Source organism: Triticum dicoccoides, chromosome 2B, assembly GCF_002162155.2.
Source record: "Triticum dicoccoides isolate Atlit2015 ecotype Zavitan chromosome 2B, WEW_v2.0, whole genome shotgun sequence".
NCBI classification, from domain to species: Eukaryota; Viridiplantae; Streptophyta; class Magnoliopsida; order Poales; family Poaceae; genus Triticum; species Triticum dicoccoides.
Genome location: NC_041383.1, coordinates 133930912 through 133955625, shown reverse-complemented (window position 1 = coordinate 133955625; position 24714 = coordinate 133930912). Strand labels below are relative to the sequence as shown.

The 24714-nt window shown below is 43.1% G+C and overlaps 1 protein-coding gene and 1 pseudogene across 1 annotated transcript; both read left to right on the top strand.

The window, feature by feature from the left end:
• The first annotated feature begins 4218 nt into the window (after positions 1-4218).
• Positions 4219-5819, top strand: LOC119360673 (L-type lectin-domain containing receptor kinase SIT2-like). The gene is made up of 2 exons (XM_037626208.1): positions 4219-5671; positions 5791-5819. Exons 1-2 carry the CDS (start codon positions 4219-4221, stop codon positions 5817-5819), a joined length of 1482 nt encoding a protein of 493 aa, XP_037482105.1.
• Positions 5820-6685: 866 nt separating this feature from the next.
• Positions 6686-17875, top strand: LOC119360672 (annotated as a pseudogene).
• Positions 17876-24714: the final 6839 nt, after the last annotated feature.

The window sequence follows — 24714 nt, the reverse complement described above, 5'->3', positions numbered from 1 at the left end:
GCCTTTGGACTTTCGAATCAACACACTAGGATCATATGGTGTTTGAGATGGTGTGCAGTCCGAATATCCAAAACGACTCAACACCTTCTCAACATAATGGGATTGCAGAAGTGTGATCCCACCCTCATTATCTCTCAGTAGCTTGATGTTCAAGATAACATCAGCCACACCAAGGTCCTTCATCTCAAAGTTCTGAGACAGAAACGATTTGACCTCCTCAATGACTTTGAGGTTTGTTCCGAATATCAGTATGTCATCAACATACAAGCACAGTATAACTCCTTCGCCCCCACCATGGCGATAGTATACACATTTGTCAGCCTCATTAACAACAAAACCAACAGATGTCAGAGTTGTATTGAACTTATCATGCCATTGCTTAGGTGCTTGCTTTAGGCCATATAAAGATTTCAGCAACTTACAAACCTTCCTTTCCTGACCATCTATCACAAAGCCATCTGGCTGTTGCATGTAGATTTCCTTATTTAGCTCTCCATTCAGAAAATCCGTCTTAACATCCATTTGATGGACGAGAAGACCATGTGAGTCCGCCAACGAGAGTAATACTCGAATGGTGGTCAGTCTAGCCACAGGTGAATAAGTATCAAAGAAATCTTCCTCTTCTTTCTGGTCATAGCCCTTGGCCACAAGCCTGGCCTTGTACTTTTCAATCGTACCATCGGGCCTAAGCTTTTTCTTGAACACCCACTTACATCCCAATGGTTTGCAACCATAGGGACGCTCAGTGATCTCCCATGTCCCGTTAGCCATGATGGAATCCATCTCGCTACGAACCGCATCCTTCCAGTAGTCAGCTTCTGGAGAGGCATACGCTTCTGAGATAGAAGTGGGAGTATCATCCACGAGGTACACGAAGAAATCATCACCAAAGGTCTTTGCAGTCCTTTGTCTCTTGCCCCTACCAAGGGTTTCCTCGTCATCCTCCTCAGGATTTTCATCATGTGTTCGTTCATAATATTCCATAGGAATGGCAGGCTCAGGAGTCTCCTCAGATTCCTGTCTAGTAGTGCTTTGCATATCTCTCATAGGAAAAATATCCTCAAAGAATGTAGCATCCTTAGACTCTATGATTGTACCGACCTTCTGGTCAGGTAACTCAGATTTCACTACTAGAAATCTATAGCCAACGCTGTTCTTAGCGTAGCCCAAATTAACGCAGTCCACAGTCTTGGGTCCAAGCTTACGCTTTTTGGGGATCGGTACGTTGACTTTCGCCAAACAGCCCCAAGTACGCAAGTACGAGAGTGTTGTCCTTCTCTTTGCCCATCTCTCATAGGGAGTGATATCATTATCCTTTATCGGAACTTTATTCAGGACATGACATGTCGTCAATATAGCCTCGCCCCACCATGCCTTGGATAAACCCGACGTATCTAACATGGCGTTAACCAGATCAGTTAGAGTATGGTTTTTCCGCTCGGCAACCCCGTTTGACTGGGGTGAATAGGGAGGCGTCCTCTCATGAATAATGCCGTGTTCCGCACAGAAGAAATCAAACTCACTCGAGAAGTACTCTCCACCACGATCTGAACGGAATCGTTTAATTTTATTTTCAAGTTGATTCTCAACTTCTGCCTTATAGATTTTAAAGTAGTGTAGAGCCTCATCTTTAGTATTTAACAGATACACATAGCAATATCTAGTGGAATCATCTATCAATGTCATGAAGTATTTCTTTCCACCTTTAGTCAATACACCGTTCATCTCACAAAGATCAGAATGTATGAGTTCTAATGGTGCCAAGTGTCTCTCCTCCGCAGCCTTGTGAGGCTGGCGAGGTTGCTTAGCTTGCATACATGACAGGCACTTAGAACCTTTGGCTAAAGTGAAACTCGGGATTAAATCCAACTTAGCTAGCCGCGTCATAACACCGAAACTTATGTGACAAAGACGTGAATGCCAAACCTCAGATTCATTAACACTCGAATGAACATGGTTCACGACTTTATTACAGAAATCTGCGAGGGAAAGGCGGAACATCCCTCCGCTCTCATAACATTTTCCAACAAATAGTCCATACTTAGTAACAACTAATTTATTAGACTCGAATACTAACTTAAACCCTTCTCTACATAGAAGGGAGCCACTAACGAGGTTCTTCTTGATGGCGGGGACATGCTGCACGTTCTTCAGTTGCACGATCCTTCCCGAAGTAAACTTCAGATCGACCGTGCCAACACCATGGATAGAAGCACTTGCGCCATTCCCCATCAATACGGACCCGTGGTCTGTGACCTGGTAAGAAGAGAACAATGAAATGTCAGCACACACATGAACACCTGCACCTGTATCCACCCACCAATCGGTAGGCTGAAACACTGAAAAAACAGTAAATAGATTACCGTACCCAGATGCACCATTCTCATTGTTGCCCACAATCATGTTGACAGACTTGGAGTCCTGTCCTGACTTCTTAAACTTGTTTGGGCACCTGTTGGCCCAATGTTCAGTCGAACCACAAGTAAAGCAGCCCTCATCCTTCTTGTTCTTCTTGAAGGTCTTCTTACCCTTCTTCTTGAAGTCGGTATTCTGTTGGACACCGTTCTTTCCCTTGAACTTGTGGGAGTTGAGGTTCCTCTGGTTCACCATGTTGGCAACAGAAGTCCCTTCGGCCCCTTTTCCGTGCGAGTCCCTTGCCCTCGAATTCTGCTCGACACTCAGATGGCCAATGACATCCTCCACAGAGAATTCACGCCTCTGATGTTTCAGAGTGGTGGCAAAGTTCCTTCAGGAATTGGGGAGCTTAGCGATTATGCAGCCCGCGACAAACTTGCCCGGTAACTCGCACTTCAGAAGCTCAAGCTCCTTAACAATGCATATTATCTCATGAGCCTACTCCAGTACAGGACGGTTCTCAACCATCTTGTAGTCGTGGAACTGCTCTATAATATACATCTCGCTCCCTGCATCGGCGGCCCCGAACTTAGATTCGAGCGCCTCCCACAAGTCCTTGGCGATATGCACATGTAAATATGCGTCGACCAGTTTATCTTCGATCACGCTAAGAACTGCTCCGAGAAACACAGTGGTTGCCTCCCTGAACGCCTTCTCCTGTTCAGGAGCAATCGTTCCCGTGGACACACCGGTGACCCAGAACACGTTCATAGCCGTGAGCCATAAAGTGGTCTTTGTCTGCCAACGCTTAAAATACGTACCGGTAAACTTATCCGGTTTCAGTGCTGCGGCAAAGCCACTTGCCGAAAAATTCCTACAAATAATAGGTTTTTGGATTGTTGAGTAAATAGGCAATTTCTCGATTAAATTAATCCACGGGTAAATCACTAGCATGGCATTGACTAAATTGATGACGTACTGACTTTGATCTAAACATGCACGTACTAAGCAAACAGTAGACAAATCTACACATACTGCTAGTACTGCTAATATGAAAATAATCAGGAGCGGGATAAACGAGTTATACCCTCCAGTAGGCCATGCAGAGGCCGCGGCTTTGGTGGCAGCAGCGGCGTCCTCGGCGGCCTTCTTGTCGGCGGCACGATCGGGGTCGGTGGACATGGTGATGATGAAGGCGACGCGGACGTAGAGGAAGTAGACGATCGGAAGCGATCAGTCGCGTAATCGCTGCCCAAAAACCTATTCGCTCCTCACCCCGTACAGGAACCAGAAGGGCGTGATTTCGGAGACCTGCTCTCCCGTCGACCGTGTACGCGGCGGACGGGATGGAGTCACCGGCGGCAGCAACAGCAAAGGAACGACGGTGGGCGTGCGCGTGAGCCAGCTAGGGTTAGGGGACACCGCACACTTATATAGACGCAGCCGCGTGGAGAGACGGCGCGGCGCGGCGCGAGGGCCTCTTCTCTTCTCAAGCTCCAATAGCATGTAGAAGAGCCACCCTTATAAACCACTCCAACTTTCCTTCCACTAGCATGGTGGGACTAAACTTCCCACCACCTTGTCATGCCACCTACATGGGCCCTTAGAAATCAAATCTGAAATTGTCATATGGGCTCTAGGCTCATCTCACATTTCAACAAACATTACAACAAGGGAAGAAACGAGCGGATCGTATCGAGCAGCTAGCTAGTGTCAAGCTAATAATATCCATACTCACCAAAAAAGTCAATGAATGATTCGTTCTGGCTTTGACTTTTGACAAGTCGCCATAGTTCATCAGCTCAGCTGCAGAGAGACTATAATTTGCATCGCCAGCAGATCGATCGATATCCAACAATCACCATGTCAGTGCTGCTTCTAAACATCTTCCTCAGCGCCGTAGCCCTTAACCTAGCAGCCATGGCTGCCGGAGAAGATGGGTTCGTCTTCTCGGGCTTCAAGGGAGCCAACATTACCGTGGACGGCGTCGCCACGGTGACCCGGAACGGCCTTGTCGATCTGACCACTGGCCAGGAGACTCTCAAAGGCCATGCATTCTACCCTGCTCCGCTACGGTTCCACGAATCCTCCAATGGCACGGCGGTCAAATCCTTCTCCGTCTCATTCGTGTTCGCCATCTACCCCAACTACCGGCCCAGCCAGGGCATGGCCTTCTTCATCGCCAAGAGCACCGACTTCTCCTCCGCTCTCCCCACGCAGTGGTTCGGCGTCTTCAACAGCGCCACCCAGGGCAACGCCAGCAACCACGTCTTCGCCGTCGAGCTGGACACCGTCAACAACAGGGACCTGCACGACATCGACGCCAACCACGTCGGGATTAACGTCAACAGCGTCGTCTCCAACAAGTCCACCACCGCCGGCTTCTACCACGACGACACCGGCTCCTTCAACGCCTTGAACCTCACTAGCGGCGAGAGGCTGCAGCTCTGGGTAGACTACGAGAGGGAGCCGACGCGAATCAACGTCACCATGTCTCCGTTGGGCATGGCCAAGCCAGCGAGGCCGCTCGTCTCTGCCATCTACGACCTCTCCACGGTGATCACCGAGGACGCCTACCTCGGCTTCGGCTCCTCGGCGGGCAGGGATGGCAGCCGGCACTACCTACTTGGCTGGAGCTTCTCTTCATCAGGAGGACCTGCGCCGGCTATCGACATCCGAAATTTGCCAAGGCTACCTCGTCTTGGCCCCAAGCCTCAGTCCAAGGTCTTGGAGATCGTGTTGCCATTAGCAACGGCCACTTCTGTCCTCGCCGTGGGAGTCACCATTTTCCTGCTCGTGCGAAGGCATCGGAGGTACGCCGAGCTACGAGAAGATTGGGAAGTGGAGTTCGGGCCTCACCGGTTCCCATACAAGGATCTCTACCACGCCACACAAGGGTTCAGAAACAAGAACCTGCTTGGGGTTGGCGGCTTCGGAAGGGTCTACAAAGGGGTGCTGCCAAAATCAAAACTTGAGATAGCCGTCAAGAGGGTGTCCCACGACTCCAAGCAAGGCATGAAGGAGTTCATCGCTGAGGTCGTCAGCATAGGACGGCTCCAACAACGTAATCTCGTGCACTTACTCGGCTACTGCCGGCGAAAAGGCCAACTGTTCCTGGTGTACGACTACATGCCCAACGGAAGCCTTGACAAGTACTTGTATCATCGTCGTCAGGACGACGACAACAAGCTGCAGCCTGCTCTGAACTGGGCTCAAAGGTTTAAGATCATCAGAGGCGTCGCTTCTGGATTGCTCTACCTTCACGAGGAGTGGGAACAAGGACGTGGATTTTTAGAACAGCTGCACCCCGGCCCTTGTATCCTGGTTGTCCAATATTGCTTTAAGATCTGTGCAACACAACTAACTTTTCGTATGAAAATTTCTCTTTTTTGTTTCTCTCACATAAAAGATGTCTTGAAGTTCAAACCTTTGCAGCGTGGCAAAGCTTTCCATCTAGAATCTAGGATAAATCTTTCAGAATTTTTTGTCAAACATAAATATACAAAAAATGATTTTTTACATTAAAAAAATCATTTTTGTATATTTATATTTGACAAAAAAATCTAAAAGATTTATCCTAGATTCTAGATAGAAAACTTTGCTACGCTGCAAAGGTTTGAACTTCAAAATATGTTTTATGTGAGAGAAACAAAAAAGAAAAATGTGTTTGCACGAATCGCGATGCGCAGAATGGATGGTTAGATAGAGAGGGCCCCGGTGCAGCTGTGCTATTTTATATTTTCGGAGGTACGTCAAACACAAGAAGAAAAGTACTATTGTACCTCTATTTCTACTAGTATGTATACACGTGCAACGCATGTCTTAATATAACAGAGTGATTTTCATAAAAAGAAAAAGAAGTGACACATGTGCTAATAGATTCAAAGAAAATGAAATTATAGTGATGTATAAATGCCAATATTAGTTAAGTATTGTAAAAGCAGGAAGTAGTATTCATGCCATAAAACTGTTCATTTAGAAAGAACTGCATGTTGCTTCACTTTCTCCACGTCCTTTTTTTTTGAGAAATCTCCACATTCTTCTACTAAACCATCACGTCTGGGCTCAATCAAACCATCTGGTGGTCATGTGGCAACACGGCCCATTGGGGCCAGTTATGGGCTTCATTTTTTTCTGTGCCCAGCACGTGATTGTTCTAGAACGCAGTAGAGGTAGCAGCAGTGTACTGTTCATGCGAATCCCGCTGATATTGGCCGTTGGATTTAAAAGACCAACAGTTATGATTGATGTTCTTAGTCCTACTCAAGACTCGTACACTATATAGTAGTATAGAAAATGCAAGGCGTTTCTACTTTGTATGCGTGCTTAGATGCTGGTGACCGTCTTGAAACAGGGCCTGGCAAATGCTCTTCACCTAACACCAAACAGGAAGCAGAAAATACCAATCCTTCACAATGTCAGTGGAATCATCAAGCCCCACATGTAACATCTATACATGCTGTGCACTTGCCAAATCATCTCCATTAGACCATACGTTCAACCTCATCCCTTCCATTTTTAGGATGACCTTGCTTTTGGGCCCCCCTGGCGCCGGGAAGACCTCACTGCTTTTGGCCTTGGCCGGAACTCTGCCTTCAAGTCTTAAGGTTTACTTTTTCATCAAGCTAATTCTGTTGTTGGTGCACCATAATTATAATAACTTGCACTTTTTTTACTAACACGAGGAAACATTTAAATCGCAAAAGATGACAGGGGACTTAACTTACAATGGGCATACTATGGATGAGTTTGTGCCACGGAGATCAGCCGCTTATGTCAGCCAACATGATATGCATATGGCCGAACTGACTGTCCGTGAGACTGTCAACTTCTCTGCAAAATGTCAAGGAATTGGTCACCGTTTTGGTAAGACCAAGTAACATGGAAACCTCAAGACTCATCACAGAAACATATCGCATTGAGTAGTAACTTATATCAAATTTCCTACTGAATGATCAGATATGCTAATGGAGCTATCCAGGAGAGAGAAGGAAGAACACATCAAACCAGACCCAGAAATAGATATCTACATGAAGGTACTACAGTTGTTACTACATTTTAAATCTTTTTTTCGTAAAAAGGAGGTTTAACCCCACGGCATCTACATCATTACTATGCACACAGCCATATCTACTGAAATAAACAAAGAACAAGTCATATCATCCAGTACATTATGAAACATCCGGGGATAAATGCCACAACCGACTTATAATAAGAAACATGCCTACACACATTGCGTATTAATAAAACGCCATCCAAATCAGTTGAATATGTCCACTGCAATCATCTCCCATCGGTTGAATCGAAACTCCATATGCTCATGCGCTTCCGCACGCTGAAGTAAGGACCGTATGAGGTGACCTACAAATAAGTTGGTATCTTTGTTCTATTAAAAGCACAGTCAATACAGCACCTCCATAATCCCAGAGAAAAGTGCACACTCCCACATGATGTGTGCTTTAATCTTAGGACGAACCCCATCCAACCAGTTGCTGAACAAACTATACTAGTAGGTTGAAAGCTAAAAGAATCATACGTCAAAGAAGGTTGGTGAATATACACGAAATAAATAGATGTTGATTTGTTTCCTTTTGATGAACAAAGTAACATTCTTTTACTTTCTTTTCACACATGTTTTCCAAAATTATCCTTCATTAGGATAGCCCCTCCATACAAAGCCGACATGTTATCCTATTCTTGAGCAGTACCTTCATTTTCCAAATATATGTCCTACGAAAGATGGGGCCGGTATTTATGAGATCCACATACAAAGATCGTACCAAGATGACTCCAGAAGAATGCAACCACCATCAAAAGAATTCGGTTTGTTGCTTAAGTTGACTTACATCAACTATCTTAATAAATGGAGCCACGAAATCCACTTATCCCCGATCAAAGATCGAAGAAACTCGACACTCAACGAGGTTGTACCTAATAATGTACTAACAAAAGCCTCTTTTCATTGCACAATATTATATAGGTTTGGGTATTGCAAGGCCAAAGGTGTATGTTCCAGCCATGTATCCTCCTAGAATCTCGTGGTACATCCATCACCCACAATAAAATTGCCTCTACAAAAGAATGTAGACTTGATACTTAACAAGCCTTTCCATAATGGTGAGTTTGTCGGTTGCGCCTTTACTTGAGGCAAAGTCATTTGTTGCGTAGCAACTTTAACCACACACCATCTTTTCCTCTATTAGAAGCTTATATAGCCACTTGCTAGGTAAGTAATTGTTCTTAACTTCAAGGTGTGCAATTTCTATCCCCCCTTGGTGTTTTGGCATACATAGGATATCCCACTATGCCAAGTGGTACTTTGTTTCTATATTCATCAATCTGACAAAAGAATCTGGAGCGATAAAAATCAAGTCTTTTTCATACCCCTTTGGTATTTTGAAGAACGAGAGCATGTAAATAGGTAAACTCTTGAGCATAGAATTAACTATAATTAATCATCCTCAATACACTTCCACTCTTTGTTTGTAAAGGTTAACCAGAAGAAAAGGCCATGAGTTTTAGTTTCCAATAATTGTGCTTCTTTTCAAACCTATCCTCAATACACTTCCACTGTTTGTTTGTAAGTTTCAGAAAATGAACAGGTATTCTGAGGTACCGAAATGGAACCTACCAACCGCGCATATTGTTTCTTATAGTGATTCTTCTATTATTTGGCACGTCCAAAATAGAAGACTTCACTCTTGTGGAAGTTAATTTTAAGCCCCTATAATTGCTCAAAGAGGGAAAGTATCAGTTTCATATTTACGACTGTGTCCATATCATACTCTATAAAAACAATAGTTTCATCCGCATACTAGAAGATGGAGACGCCCGGGATGAGACCACCCACCTTTCCACCCTCTTTAGCCCTTTCTACAAGGACCCCCGGCGTCGAAAATAATGTTGAAAAGAATTGGAGATATAGGATCCCCTTTTAACAACCCCTCCCGGTCTTGAAAGTAATGAGCTACGTAGTCATTTACTTTCACCCCAATGCTGACCCCGAATAAACTTATGCACTTGCTGCCGTGAGGCTATATCAAAACCCTTCATGCACGGAGCTTGTTGGAAGATAGAACATTTGACTTTATCATAGGCTTTCTCAAAGTCCACTATAAAGATAACTCCGTCAAGTTTCTTCAAGCGTAACTCATGAATTTTCTCTTGTAGGACTACTACCCCTTCTAGGATATGTTGTCCAGGGCATGAATGAAATTTGAGTAGAGAGACCACAATGTGCTCTATTGCAGTTAGTCTCTATTTATACCCACTTTGGTAAAAAAAACTAACATTGAGCAGACAAATTGGACGAAATTGTGTAAATCCGCATGGCGTCCTCCTTCTTTGGCAACAACATGATGATATCAAAGTTGAGCATAAACAGTCGAAATTACCCATTAAATAATTCCACAAACAATGCCATACATTATCCTTTTATAGTCCCCCAACATTTCTGGTAGAATTTCATCGAGAACCCGTCTAGTCATGGCGCTTTATTGCTCTTCATTTGCGAGATGGCTTAAAACATCTTCATTCCCATAAAAGGCGTTGCAAAAACCACGTCTCTCTTCCGGCGAAAGTTGTGGAATATCATGAGTAATGTCCTCATCCATCAACATGAAGGTGGACTCTGAGGAGCCAAATAGCCTTATATAATAATTAGAGATAAGATTTGAGATTTTCCTACCCCACAATCATCCCCTTGTCTTGCACTAATTGGACAGTTTTCTTTTTGGGGTGTGGCTCATGGTCAAATGGAAGAATTTAGTATTATTGTCACCTTCCCTAACGTACCTCACTTTGGCACGGTCTGGTCATTTGGTTTATTCCTCTCTTGTGAGTTTGCCAATGTTCACCTCAGCCTCGTGTTTGGCAGCACATTTTGTCGGTATGAGGTGGGTTCATTCAGCCTTAATATCTAAAACATCAGTAAGTTGAAGGAACCTTTAATTTTATTTTTTATAAGCACAGCTAGAATTCTTAGCCAACCTCGTAAGAATTGTGTAATATGCCGGATTTTAAATTGTCACCTTCCTACATTAGTTCCACCACGTGTTTATTTTTCTCATTCTTTGTCCATCATCTGAACGAAGCATTCCCTCTCTAACCACAATAGCTCAAAAGAGAAAGTTGCTTCGTTCCTTATGTTAGCGGACCTCACCGGAGTCCAAAAAAAGTGGTGTGTGATGAGAAAGTAGCCTTTGCAAGGCCTATACCGCCACAAGAGATTTTTTTGCTCCAACTCAACACTACACACAATCCAATTTCTCATAGCTAGTTCACTTCATTAGTTCACTTAATTCAATGGTTGAGACATGGTACGTTTATATGTAAAGTTTTATGCATATCAATCTTTCATTTTTCTTATCTAGGCTGCTGCAACAGGAGATCAGAAAGCTGAGGTGGTCACAAATCACATACTAAAGGTGCATGCGAATTACTTATTTATAGCTCAGTTGTAATTTACATTGAATTACACAATTATAATAAGAGTGATACCAAGTTCCTTTATTTAATTTCACAAAAAGTTCTAAGAAATGAAAAGTGATCACACTACTAATTCTTTAATTTCACTCGTTTGAATTATTGAAGGTCTTAGGGTTGGATATCTGTGCCGATATAATGATAGGAAACAATATGTTGCGAGGCATATCAGGAGGGCAAAAAAAGAGAGTAACTACAGGTAAATGTAGTCTGAAAATAAGAAACTTATGAGATGCTTATGTGTTATTACATAACTAAATTACTTTGTACTCCTATACAATCAAACTCACCCATTCTACGACATGGTTCTGCAGCTGAGATGCTTGTCACACCCGGGCGAGCCCTTTTCATGGACGAGATATCAACTGGACTTGATAGCTCGACAACCTTCCAGATTGTGAACTCCATCCGACAAACAATCCACATTATTGGTGGAACAGCAGTCATTGCCTTACTACAACCTGCACCAGAGACATATGAATTGTTTGATGATATAATTCTCCTTTCGGATGGTCATGTTGTCTATAATGGCCCTCGAAAATATGTTCTTGAGTTCTTTGAAATAATGGGATTCAAATGTCCCAAGCGAAAAGGCGTAGCTGACTTCCTGCAAGAAGTGAGTGTAATCAACTTGTTGTATGAAGTTTTCCATGATCATGGTTCTATTTTAAAGTGCATTATCGTGAATTACCTTCAAAATATAAAACTTTAAATTTCTAGGAATTTTCATAATGCAGAAGTGTGCTCACAAGTGAAACAAATGGATCAACATATTTTTATATTTCTTACGGTTTGCGTCTTTAGCAAAATATGGCAAGTTGCAATAGTTCTAGAAAATTGTGATAAGTTTTGATTTTTTTTCGTCCAAAAAAACTTGGGATTTTTGTAATAGCAGAATCATAAATGGCTAACGTGTTAAAGTTTGACTAACTATAACTGGAAATGTATAGGTTACATCAATAAAAGATCAAGGACAATACTGGATAAACGATGATGAGACATACAGATTTGTTCCGGTCAAGGAGTTTGCGGAGGCATTTCAATCTTTCCACGTTGGTCAAGCTATAAGGAGTGAGTTAGATGTGCTATTTGACAAGGACAAAAGTCATCCCACAGCTCTAAAAAAATCACAATATGGTGCCAGCATGAAGGAACTACTCAAAGCTAATATCAACAGAGAGATATTGCTCATGAAGAGGAATTCCTTTGTGTATATATTCAAGGCAACTCAGGTGATGATTCTAAAATCAAAATATGCAGAAGTTCAACACTAAATGACTTCTTTGGTATTCGTAGAAAAGTATAGAAGAACATAACATACATTATCTTATTGTTTATCCTTTTTTTTAGTTGACACTCTTGGCAATCATTGCAATGACCGTATTTCTGCGCATCAATATGCATCGTGACTCGGTAACAGATGGACGGATATACATGGGTGCTATCTTCTTTGGGATCTTGATGATAATGTTCAATGGGTTTGCAGAAGTAGGTCTAACTACTGTAAAGCTCCCGGTTTTTTTCAAGCAACGGGATCTTCTCTTCTTTCCAGCATGGACATACTCGTTGACGTCATGGATCATCAAGACCCCCCTTTCCTTGCTCAATGCAACAATTTGGGTTGGGATAACATACTATGGTATTGGATTTGATCCCAACATACAAAGGTAAGTGGGAATTTTAAGATCAATGATTTTTTACCACTTATGCTTCGGTACACCCCCCTAAACAAATCAACGGTTGAGATTACCCATACCCCTTTGTAATAAAGGGCGAGATGCTCTTTTTTAATGTGTTGCACAAGCTAATGAAAACAATGCAATGCTACAGATTTTTTAGACAACTCCTACTACTCTTCTTAGTGAACGAGGCATTTTCTGGACTCTTCCGCTTCATTGCTGGCCTTGCAAGGCAGCATGTTATTGCAAACACCATCGCTTCCTCCTGCATGTTAATTTTTATGCTCACCGGTGGATTCGTCATGGCAAGAGGTATGCAAAAGTGGTTAAGCTGAAGTCCTAAAAAGATGTTTGAAGTGTCCAGCTGAGAAAACTTGGAAGGGGGTTAGCCCAGTTACAAAAAGCTGAGAAAACTTAGAAAGAATTTCCGGAGTTTAGTTATGTTTGCCCCCATTGGATGTGTTATCGGTCAATCATAAATTACATGAAAATATTTGTATGATTTAACAGACAATGTGAAGAATTTGTGGATATGGGGATACTGGATATCACCCTTGATGTATGCACAAAATGCCCTATCGGTGAATGAGTTCTTAGGTCATAGCTGGAACAAGGTAAATAGACTTATGTGTAAGGATAAACAATCATGTCTCTGAATATGTATGTCTAAAGCATATTTTTAATGATATACTACAGACAAACCCCAGTTTCAAAGGACCACTTGGAAGACTAGTTCTGGAATCTCAAGGGATTTTTCCTGATACAAAGTGGTACTGGATTGGTGTTGGTGCCTTGCTCGGATATGTGCTGCTATTTAATATCCTCTACAGTGTTTGCCTCACATTCCTCGATCGTGAGTCCAAAATAAATTTTATTTAGAATGCAAATAGATAGCTAACTTGCAATTTTTCAAACAACGCTGTAAATTCTAATCTCATACATTCTCCTATCTGCAGCATTTGACAACAACCAGCCAACAGTATCTGAAGAAACATTAAAGATAAAACAAGCTAATCTCATTGGTGAACTTTTAGAAGCATCATCGAGACGATGGGTTAACAACAGTACAATGGCATCTAGAGGTACTTATTGGTTCTATATTAATCAATCTAAGGAAGATATAAGATAAAAATGGACAGCTAGAAAAGCTCAATAACGTGACTTCCAAATCTGATAGTTGAGGTTTAATTCAAAATTATAACACTTGCATATGCCTACTAGATACTGCGGACGAGAGCAATGACAAATCAAATTCCAACCACACAACTGTGAGTTCTAGTCCATGCAAGAAAGGAATGGTCCTCCATTTTGTACCTCTCTCTATCACATTCGATGATATAAAATACAGTGTAGACATGCCAGAGGTATTTTCTTTATGGAACTTCTTAGGATACAGTTATACTCATATGTCCAATATGTAGAACATACATGAGTAAAAACATCACACATCATTTCTTTATCCAACATAAACTATAGGAAATCAAAGAACAAGGTGTGGCGGAGAGCCGACTGGAATTATTGAAAGGTGTCAGTGGTTCATTTAGGCCAGGAGTACTCACAGCTCTTATGGGGGTCAGTGGTGCCGGTAAGACAACACTGATGGATGTGTTGGTTGGACGGAAGACCACTGGATAGATAGAGGGCAACATTACAATCTCTGGATATCCAAAGAAGCAAGAAACTTTTGCTCGTGTATCAGGTTACTGTGAGCAGAACGACATTCATTCACCAAATGTGACTGTGTATGAATCACTTGCATTCTCTGCATGGCTTCGATTACCTGCCAATGTTGAGTCCTCAACAAGAAAGGTTTGCAAAGAACAAAAAAAATACTTTCTTTGAATATTTTCATAGTATAGAAGTACATATATTAGAAAAGTATATGAAACATGGTTAATTGAGAAGACTTGTATTATCAACTAACAAGGTTCAGTAAAAAGAATTGTCAACTGATATTACAAGGTAATGCCATGTAAAGTGAAAACTGGATCACAATAGAATTTAAGTCGAAATGTCCGAGAAACATATTTGGAAGTGCTTGTCGATCACATTTACGTACTAGTCATATCTTGGTAAGGGAGACCATATCTACTATCTACTTGAACACATGAAACCGTGTGCAGATGTTCATTGATGAGGTCATGGAGCTAGTGGAACTTAACCCCTTAAAAAATACATTGGTTGGATTACCTGGTGTGAGTGGATTGTCAACTGAGCAGAGGAAAAGGCTAACAATAGCAGTGGAGCTAGTTGCTAACCCTTCTATTATTTTCATGGATGAACCAACATCTGGACTGGATGCACGGGCAGCAGCCATTGTCATGAGAGCAATAAGGAATACTGTAGATACAGGAAGGACTGTTGTGTGCACCATTCACCAACCGAGCATCGACATATTCGAGTCTTTTGATGAGGTACTAAATACAGTGTGTACACACATTAAAGGGTAAAAAAACTAAAGCAACATATGAGCAATTCATAATGTTTCTGAACCGTTTTAATACATGATGGTTTGTGTGTCTTTGCAGCTCTTCCTAATGAAACGAGGAGGTGAAGAGATTTATGTAGGCCCACTAGGTCGGCACTCGTGTGAATTGATCCGATATTTAGAGGTGATGAAAGGAAACATAAATTAGTCTATGTTTACATATGAAGTGTCATACTAAACAAAGTTACTGAATTGCTTTGGTTCTACACAGGCTATTGAAAATATCAGTAAGATTAAAGACGGCCACAATCCTGCAACATGGATGCTGGAAGTTACCAGTACAACACAAGAACATATAACCGGGATTAACTTTAGTCATGTATACAAGAATTCTGAATTATATCGGTACTTTTCTTGTTTCATAACTACATAATTTAATAACTTCATAATGTCATGCTGAAAACAATAGCCATAATACAATTTGATTTAAGCCATGAGATCTTATATTTCAAAAAAAGAGCAATAATTAATATATTTTAACAAATATGCATGACTTAAAATATATTGAAATCATAGATCACCCATTCTAAAAGCATGATAATACTGATGTGTCAATTTGATCTTCTGCAACTGAAGTTCCTATATGTCTGACAAAGACAATTGACAAAATAGTTGTTTACAATGTGCACTAATATTATCGGTTTTATTGCATCTCAGGAGGAACAAAAAATTAATAAAGGAGCTAAGCACACCTACTGAAGGTTCAAGTGACCTATCCTTTCCAACCCAATACTCACAAACCTTCATCACACAGAGTTTTGCTTGCCTGTGGAAGCAAAGTCTGTCATACTGGAGAAACCCTCCGTATACCCTTGTGAAGTACTTCTATACTATAATACTTGCACTGTTGTTTGGGACAATGTTCTGGGGTATTGGCAGAAAAAGGTAACATCATATATAATAAATTAAAGCAAGTACATGATTGTATATATGATACTCCCTCCATCCCATATAGTTGTCTTAGATTTGTCGAGATTAATTCAGTACAGAGGTAATACTTGTTAAGGAGACTACTTATGGTTCCCACCTTTACTCTTGCAGACACAATCAACAAGACTTATTCAGCGCCATGGGTTCCATGTATTCCACAATTCTGTTCATGGGGGTGCAGAACTCTACCTCAGTTCAGCCGGTTGTGGCTGTTGAGCGCACAGTCTTTTACAGGGAAAGTGCGGCTCGCATGTCCTCACCTTTGCCATATGCATTGGGACAGGTAAATTTTCTTTGCATTAACTTTCATCATAGTTATGTAATGTCTCGACCAAACTCACTCGTTCACCTAGGATCTAGACTGGTCCCGCACCGATTTTTGGTTGTTGCACCTGGGATCTAGACTAGTCCCATATACCAACATTAGTCTTTTCTGTGTATTTTTCCTCACTCGTGTGCATCTGGAATCAACTTTTCAGTCAATCACCTATCCTCAAATTGCTCCAAGGGGTCAACTTTCCGGTCGGTCACCCATCCTTAAATTGCTCTAAGTCAAGCACGCTTAACTTTGAGGTTCCTTGAGGATGGACTTCCGAAAAAGAAGTCGCACCTTGTTGATATGAGTAATCTATCATTCCTATTAAACCCGAATGTCATAAGTAATTTTATAGGCCAAATAAAAACAAAACTTTGGAGTTTAACGAACAAAAGGCATCGCATTTTCATGTATAGCATCATAAATGAATGCAAGCATGTATTCTTCTTCTTCTTCTTCTTCTTGTGTTCTGGAGTGGGTTGATACCATACTTGAATTGATTATTGTATGTGGTGGTAATTTGCTTTATATATAAGGTGGGGCGAAAAGCATTTTCGGTGAAATGATCAAGATAATATTGAATTACAGCTAGAAAAGATGGTATAGATAGTTTAACAAATATCTAAGAGGAAAGCAACGGTAAAAAAATGATAAGAACTAACATCCTTCCCTTTGCAGGTTGTAATTGAACTTCCATATATCCTTGTCCAGTCCTTAATATATGGTATTCTAGTATATGCTATGATTGGGTTCGAGTGGACAGTTGCCAAGTTCTTTTGGTACATGTTCTTCATGTACTTCACTCTAGCTTACTTCACATTTTATGGAATGATGTCGATGGGCCTGACCTCAAACTACAATGTTGCCTCTATTGCTTCCACGGCGTTCTTTGCTCTCTGGAACCTTTTCTCGGGATTTATTATACCAAGAACTGTAAGTATACTAGTTTCTCTCGATGTTTTAACTTTCTATACTTCCCCTTCTAACCAATAAACAAAAGTTTCTCCTTCTTTTCCAAATATTATTCAAACTCTTATTCAAAAAGTGATACTATGTGAACTGGCTACTTTGCTCTACAGAGAATCCCAATATGGTGGAGATGGTACTATTGGCTCAACCATATTGCATGGACACTCAATGGTCTAGTCACTTCACAGTATGGAGATGTAACAGAAGAATTTGATAATGGAGTGCGAGTATCTGATTTTGTAGAAAGCTACTTTGGGTACCATCAGGACTTCCTGTGGGTAGTAGCTAATGTGGTTGTCTTATTTGCTGTTCTCTTTGCTTTCCTTTTCGGACTCTCAGTCAAGCTATTTAACTTTGAAAAGAGATAAGTGATCAAGGAAGAGCATATCCAAGTTTGATCAAAGACTGCTAGCAGATACAATACAATTGGACTATGTCCTTTTAGTTGTATTGGATACATGTGAATACTACTGGGAATATTAGACAATTTCATGATTAATTCTACAATATAAATCATGATTAAAGTAACTATTAGCATGTATACCTCTAGCATACTAGATGGATTGAACAACATCGTACATGTAGCAGCAACCATAATTAGGGAGTAGATCGAAATACGCAATCGTTTGTAGATGAAAATAGTTGTGGTTACTGACGAGGCAATGTTATTGTCAACAATGTTATCAACGACTGGTTGAAGCAGATGTGTGATGTGTCCCCGCCTAACTTGGAAGGAAGGAGATGTGTAGCGCTTTGTAAAACCTAATTTGCCCTCTCCTAGTACAAGATCACAAGAGCAAGATGTTCGGACCTGCTCTCTAAGTCGTTAGTGCATGCCTACATTTGGGATGGAGTAGATTAGCATGGCAACACGAACAATAAGAGGAGTGAAAACCCTATCTCAATTTTTTATGTATTTGGAGATGTCCCATAGGGCTTTATACTCTTATAAAGGATGTTAGCGTGGGCTCGACGATGGCAAAGAGGCCCTCCGCCATCTGTTTCCTTCTGGCTTGATGCGAGGTCCACTCGAGGGCGATGTGAGATATCTGATCTGTCCGGACTGCTCAAATCTAGGCGACCTGGCTTGGCGGACCATGACGGGCGGACCGCAAGTGCGCACGGGACCACAATCATGCAGCAGCTCGCATCGCGCCTGCACCCAAGCGTGATGGTCTGGCTGGACCCGCATGTTGGCATTTCGCACCTGGCAGCTGGTTTGGTCGCTGCAGTTGGGATGTGTGGTGCACGCTCTTGCGCCATACGCATCGAGCCATCTGTTCCGCAGTGGCATGCCATGAGGGCCTCTTGGGGGTTCTCCGCGGCATCTGATCTGCTCGGATTGCATGCACCTGGACGACCCGGCTGGGTGGTCCTTGACGAGTGAAATGCGGGGTACACATGGGCCACCTTCATGGGGTGGTTTTGGTTGCGGCCTATCATGCACGAAAGCCGAGGCTGACGCCTCCTATCAGTGACGCACACCTGCTGCCGGGTGGAGTCTCTAGCGCCAAGCGGCCGCCCATCTGGGATCCTGTGTTGGTGAGGGTGCCATTTGTGTCGTCCGGTGCACGATGGCCTCCCACGGCTGGCTCCCTGGCGCGGTCCGCACTGTCCGATCGACATGACGGCCCACACCTGACCATGCTCCCTTTGGGGTCCATGAAGCGTGCCCCGGTAGCACGATCGGGGCCACGTGTCTGCGGGGATTTTCATCGCGCTCGTGTGCGTGGTCTAGCCCACTTCCTCTCATGTGTCGGGCAAGACAGGTTTGTCTGTCTGTGCCACTTACCCTGGGTATGCTTGGGTGAAGTGCATTCTCTTCTCGATGGGCTTCCTCGTTCGCGGGAGCCAGGTCGGGCGTGACCGCTGGCCGTGAGGTGCTCGACCTCTTAGAGTCGCGGTGAGGTGAGTGCGGTTTTGGTTTTCTACAAGGTCGATTTAATTTTCCTGTAAATTTATCGTTTTATGCTATTTATTGGACGAGGAGCACGCTGCCCTTCCTCCCGCTTCATTCTGCGGGCGCTTCTTCAAGCTTACCCGACATTTCCGGCTTCGAGCTTACTCGGCGTTACCGGCTTTAAGCTTACTCAGTGTCGTCGGCTTCCACTTTGTGTTGTTGTCAGGGTATCTTTCGGTTTCCTCAGTGTGCGTACTTCAGTTGTCATGACGCTGGCCCCGGGCGCACTAGGTGGTCCACCCGTCATGGGCCTCCCAACTGGGTCGCTCGGGTCTTAGTCGTCCAGGCAGATTAGACGGGCTCGGAGCCGCCTGAAAACCCACAAGTGTAAGGGATCAATTGTAACCTTTTCAATAAATAAGAGTGTCAAACCCAACGATGAGCTAAAGGTATAATTAATAATCTCTTAAGTTTTATCTACCACCAATACAACTCTAGCACACTAAACGTTTGTTTTACCTAAAACAAACTCTAGCACACTCGCCGATGAGCTAAAGAGATCATTACGAGTGCTCTGCGGCGCCATCAGCAGAGAACAGAGTCCATGGCGGCGGCGGAAGAGAACAACAATAGGCTGGAGTTCCTAAAAGATCATGTCGACAGGTATGGTTGCTACTTCATCTTCGTTGAAGCAGTGTCTCTGGATCTTTCGCAAGGGCCAACTAATGGATGGCCGGGTCTTCTCACAGGTTCCCCTGGCCGGATCTTGAAACCAACGATTTAACTCCGGCCGGTGAGGCAGGTACTTGTCAAACACAGTCGGCTGCTGAATCAAGCATGTGAGATGTTGGCGACGACCCACTGTCAATCCAATTGGCCGTCAATAACGGCTGCAAAGCACTGAGCTTGTCAGCGGCTGATTCCAGCAATCAACAGGAAAAGATGACCCTCAAGCCCCCAGTTGGACTAGAAGGTACCCTCTCTTGGTTTCGATCCTACTTAACTCTAAACATATTCATGTAAGCCATATTTGGTAAAAAAAAAAGAACTCTGAAGCACAAGGTGTATTTGCATACTGCTCGCGTGTCAGCTCTAAATTCTTCAGATTTGCATATTGCTCGCGTGTCAGTGCTGAATTCTTCAGCAAGAACCAAAAAATATAAAAAAACATCAATTCATAGTTGTCCATGCTCATCTCTGAATGTATTACGGTTATAAATGTCTGAAAATTTTATATATCCAGATGTAAATCTCAGCTTTACATTTTGGTTGCTTATCAAGCCTGATGTCTTTTACAGTCGGCTGTATTTCATTCTTAATAATTTCAGAAATATGAAAGTAAACCTGCACCTCCATGTTGCTTGTGTATGAACAATGAAATCCTGATGAGAAAATGAGCAAAATGTAAGTTTGTCTTGGATCGTCATAAACACTGAAAACAGTGTGGTAAGCCATGTCTGAATAAATCTTCAACATTAAAGCAGTGCTACTATATTGGTTGCTTGTGAGCATTGCATTCTTCAGTACAAATCAGGCACCCATTTTCAGTCAAATAATGATCCATTAAATAATGATGCAGGATTCGAATTGGGCGAGCCCCTATTGAGCGCACACCATGCGCTGGAAGAGTATGTGCCCTTGAAAAAACCTTAAGAGGATACGCGGAGAAGAAAACAGATATCGTCGTGGTACCAGTTGTTGGATACAATTTTGATTCATTTGGAGAAGCATATGACTTCTATAATCCATATTCGTGGGAGATTGGCTTTGGGATAAGATATGGAAAAAGTAGGCTGAACGTCGAGAGAACCAAATGTATGCAAGAAATAGTCTGTGGATACTCCGTAAGTTGACATTAAAATCATTACCCAAAATGTTGTATCTGTTTTCTTGAAACACAATATAACATTTGGCAATGGATTAATATTTTCAGGGCAAACCAAAAAAGGAAACGCACGGACATGCCACTGTGAGTGCCCTGCAACGAACACGGTTCTGCACTATATGCCGTGGCCCTGGTCACAAAAGCACAACTTGTCCACAGAGAGGGGACACGCCTGAAAAGAAAAGGAGAGAACCGAAATGCTCGATCTGTGGGGGTGGTCATTGAACATATAAACCCTGGTGGACTGATTGAACATATAAACCCTGGTGGACTGATTGAACATATAAACCCTGGTGGACTGATTGAACGGTGGACTGATTGAACGGTGGACTGATAGGTAGAATGAAGGCCTCCAGCGCACCGCACCACGCGAGGGTAAAAAACCACCGCAAAACAGCAAGGCGTAGCGCACCACGCGAGGGAAGAGTGCGCCACAGCGAGCGAACCCCCTTTCTGGCAGCGAGAGCGGACAGAGGCAGCTGCAGAAATATCTCCCTCGTCACCCCCTTTCTCTCCCTCGTCTCTTCCTATCCCGCTCCTCTCCTCCATGCCGCCTCCGCCGCGGCTTCCCCCTCCCTCTCGGCCGCCTGTCTCCCCCACCAGCTGGCGCAGCTCCTCGCGTCGCCTTCCTCTCCTCTTCATGCGCGGCGGCGTCTCGTCATCCCCAGCCACCGCCCATCCCCAGCCCCCACCCTAGCCTCCCCAATCCCCTCCTCCCGCACGAACCCTAGCAGAGAGAGAAGATGAGAGGGAGAGAGAGAAGGAAGGAGAGGGGAGGAGGGAGAAAGAGAGAGGAAAGAGGGGAGGGAGGTGTGGCGGCCGGCGTTAGCCTGCGCCGGCGAGGTCGGGCGCGACCTGGCGGTTGGCGGCGGCTCGATCCGTTCCTGGATTGGGAGCTGCGAGGAGGCTGGGGCTCGGGCGCGATGCACGGGAGGCTGCACCCCGCCTCCATCTCCACGCGTGCAGCGGCGACCCCGGGAGGAGCTCGAGCCGCAGCGGTGGTCCATTGCGCCGGCGTCGGTAGGAGGAGCGTGGGCCGCAGAGACGGCCGGCTCCGTCCGGCTTTTGCGCTGCCGTCCATCCACCCGAGCGATCAGTCCGCGCGTCCTCGCCTCCGTCCTCTCACGCACGCCCTCGTGTACGGATATTTGGTAATTTCTTTTCTGAGCATAAATAGATATTGTGCCCCCACCAGTTTGTTGTTTTGCCCAGCTAAAAGGTGGATCAAATATGAAAGACGTGAGCGTTCAATAGTGTGAAAAACAAGCCCTGGTCTTGTTGAAGTTCCATTGAATTTCTGTGATACTAATGCTCATATTTTGCAATTTGCTCTCCACAGCTTTCAGTCACGGATTCTTGAGGAAAACAGGTAATGCATTTTGTTTGTGTCAGCTATACTGAATCTGCAAAGCCTTTTTTGTCAACAGAGAAATTCACGCTCTGCATTAGTTAACAGATGCTGATTTTGATCTTAACAATTGCAGGAAAACAGGTAATATATATATGATTAGTGTTTGGGTGACCGTTGATTCCTACACCGAGTTGTGTTGCTGTACAAATAGCCTCTCTTTTTGATGGTGACAGGGTGTCCCTTCCAGGTTAGCTGCAACCTTTTTCCCCATCATTCCCCATATTTCTTTCCATAACCTACTTACTGAGCTGTAGGTTCATCGGACCTGTTGCATAAGGCAGAACAAGAATAAGAACATTTGTCAGTTTTTTCATGTGCAGGTTCAGCAGCAGGCAATGCTCAGGACAGAGTTGGGTGCACATCATATATATACATATGTTGTCGCATCTTAATAAACGGAGATGAGCAGAAGCAGAGATGAGATATCTATCCGACTGTCATCCTTCCCAAACTTGGGTCTGTCATCTCTGTGAGCGTCCACTTCCGCTTCCTTAGTTGGTTGTCGCTTCTTTGTACACTGCTGTAGTTTAGAGATCATAATATATTTTCCATGGATATAATTGAATATGACACTCAGTTTGCTATATAATTTGTTCAGTTCTCTCTCATAGCGATTCATACATAATATTATGCATAATGGTCCCATTTTAAGTAGAATATAACCACTGGATTATTCAAACTTTGCTCGTGTTTCTCAGGGCACCATAACTCTAATCCGACATGAGCAGTGCAACCACGGCAGTGGGCAGTGGAATCACAAGATAGAGATAGACACAAGTAGAATATAACTTGTCATATTTCTACAATGACCACACTACTTATGGTTCCGGAAGAGAAGGTATCAGTGATAGTGGGCCTGGTGATGAGGGCATCAATACAAAGAGATTAATTGACAACTCTGTTCTTGATAGGTTGTACAAATATACAAGGTACTACTGTTTCCTTTTATGTTTAAATAGCTTTGTGAGCACAACTATATGAAAATTCTGCGATTCATGGTGGAAGCTGGCATCTTTGTTTTCCTGACCGAAAATACTTAGTTTCATGCCTCCATGGTATTATTTAGAGGACAATCCGATGAGAGATTCCTACTTATAGCTAACTAATATATAGCGTTTGATGGTACTATCTGATGTTGTAAATACAAAATATCCTGCATGAGCATTATTTTTTTTTTGAATTTTTATTGTTTGAGCCTCTTTTACATATTAAGTGTAATATCACAGACTTTCTTCTTTCAGAGTTAACTGGCCATGCTCAACCATGACTACTCTGCTCTTGTGCTCACCATTATATATTTTTAGACCTTAACCATTTGATTAAGGAGGAGAGGTGTGTCAAATAAACTCCCCTGTTCAAAGCTGAATCCAAACACATGTGGTCTCCTTTTGAAAGTGATTACATCTGTCAAACTCTTCAATACCAATGTGGACATATCGCCACTGATTTTCCACCATCAAGCTAGCCTACCTGCACATCATGCAAGGCTCACAGCTCAGTGCTGCAATAGCTATGTTGTTTTTCCCACATCAACCATGCGGTCGTTACTAAAGCTTAGTTCCTGAATTTGTCCGTGCTCCGTTGCGCACAAGAAAGTAGTGGCTATTTATTTGCTTAAACAATATGTCCAGCCACCAATTTCTGCATGTCCTGCTAATATTCCTTTATGGATGTAACGCACAAATTTCAGTTATTGGATACGAAATGTAGGTTCTCCATTCAGAGCTGGGTCCGGGTCCAATGATATGTAGTCCCCTTTTCCAAGCTAATGTATATGCTATCCTATTTAATAACAATTCTGGCGCACACACACTCATTTCAGATTATCAAACTATTATGTGTGCAAATTCTACACTTCTCAAAGCTAACTCCCGTAGACAAGATAAGAAAAAAGAATATGGGTGGTGTTCTACGTAAAATTTGCCATCCTTTTCTAGATGTGCAGAGTCATCGAGTGACATATCCTAATTTCATATTGTGCCTTGCAGATTTTCCTGTCAGTGTACCCAGCTGTCACTACCTGTCCCTTTTTTTTACTTCGATGCTCATTATTTGCGTCCACTAGCAGCTATAGCTCCCAAATATGATTTGCGTCGTCTCAATTTGGAGTGGACTTGTTCGTTAGTGCAGCTAGCTAGCATATTTTGGATAATATGGATCGACACTGTACTCTTGGTTGTTAATTTAGCTACTTAATTTGTTCTAAGTAGAAGTTTACAAAGTTGCATGCCATCAAGATTGTAGCCAATTAACACGCATGCATCTATATGACTCTTCAGCCGGTCCTTTTAGAGTCT

Coding starts and splice junctions, on each gene's coding strand:
- LOC119360673 (XM_037626208.1), top strand. CDS start 4,219: ATGTCAGTGCTGCTTCTAAACATCTTCCTCAGCGCCGTAGCCCTTAAC. Junction 5,672..5,790: donor ACAGCTGCACCCCGGCCCTT/GTATCCTGGTTG, acceptor AAACCTTTGCAG/CGTGGCAAAGCTTTCCATCT.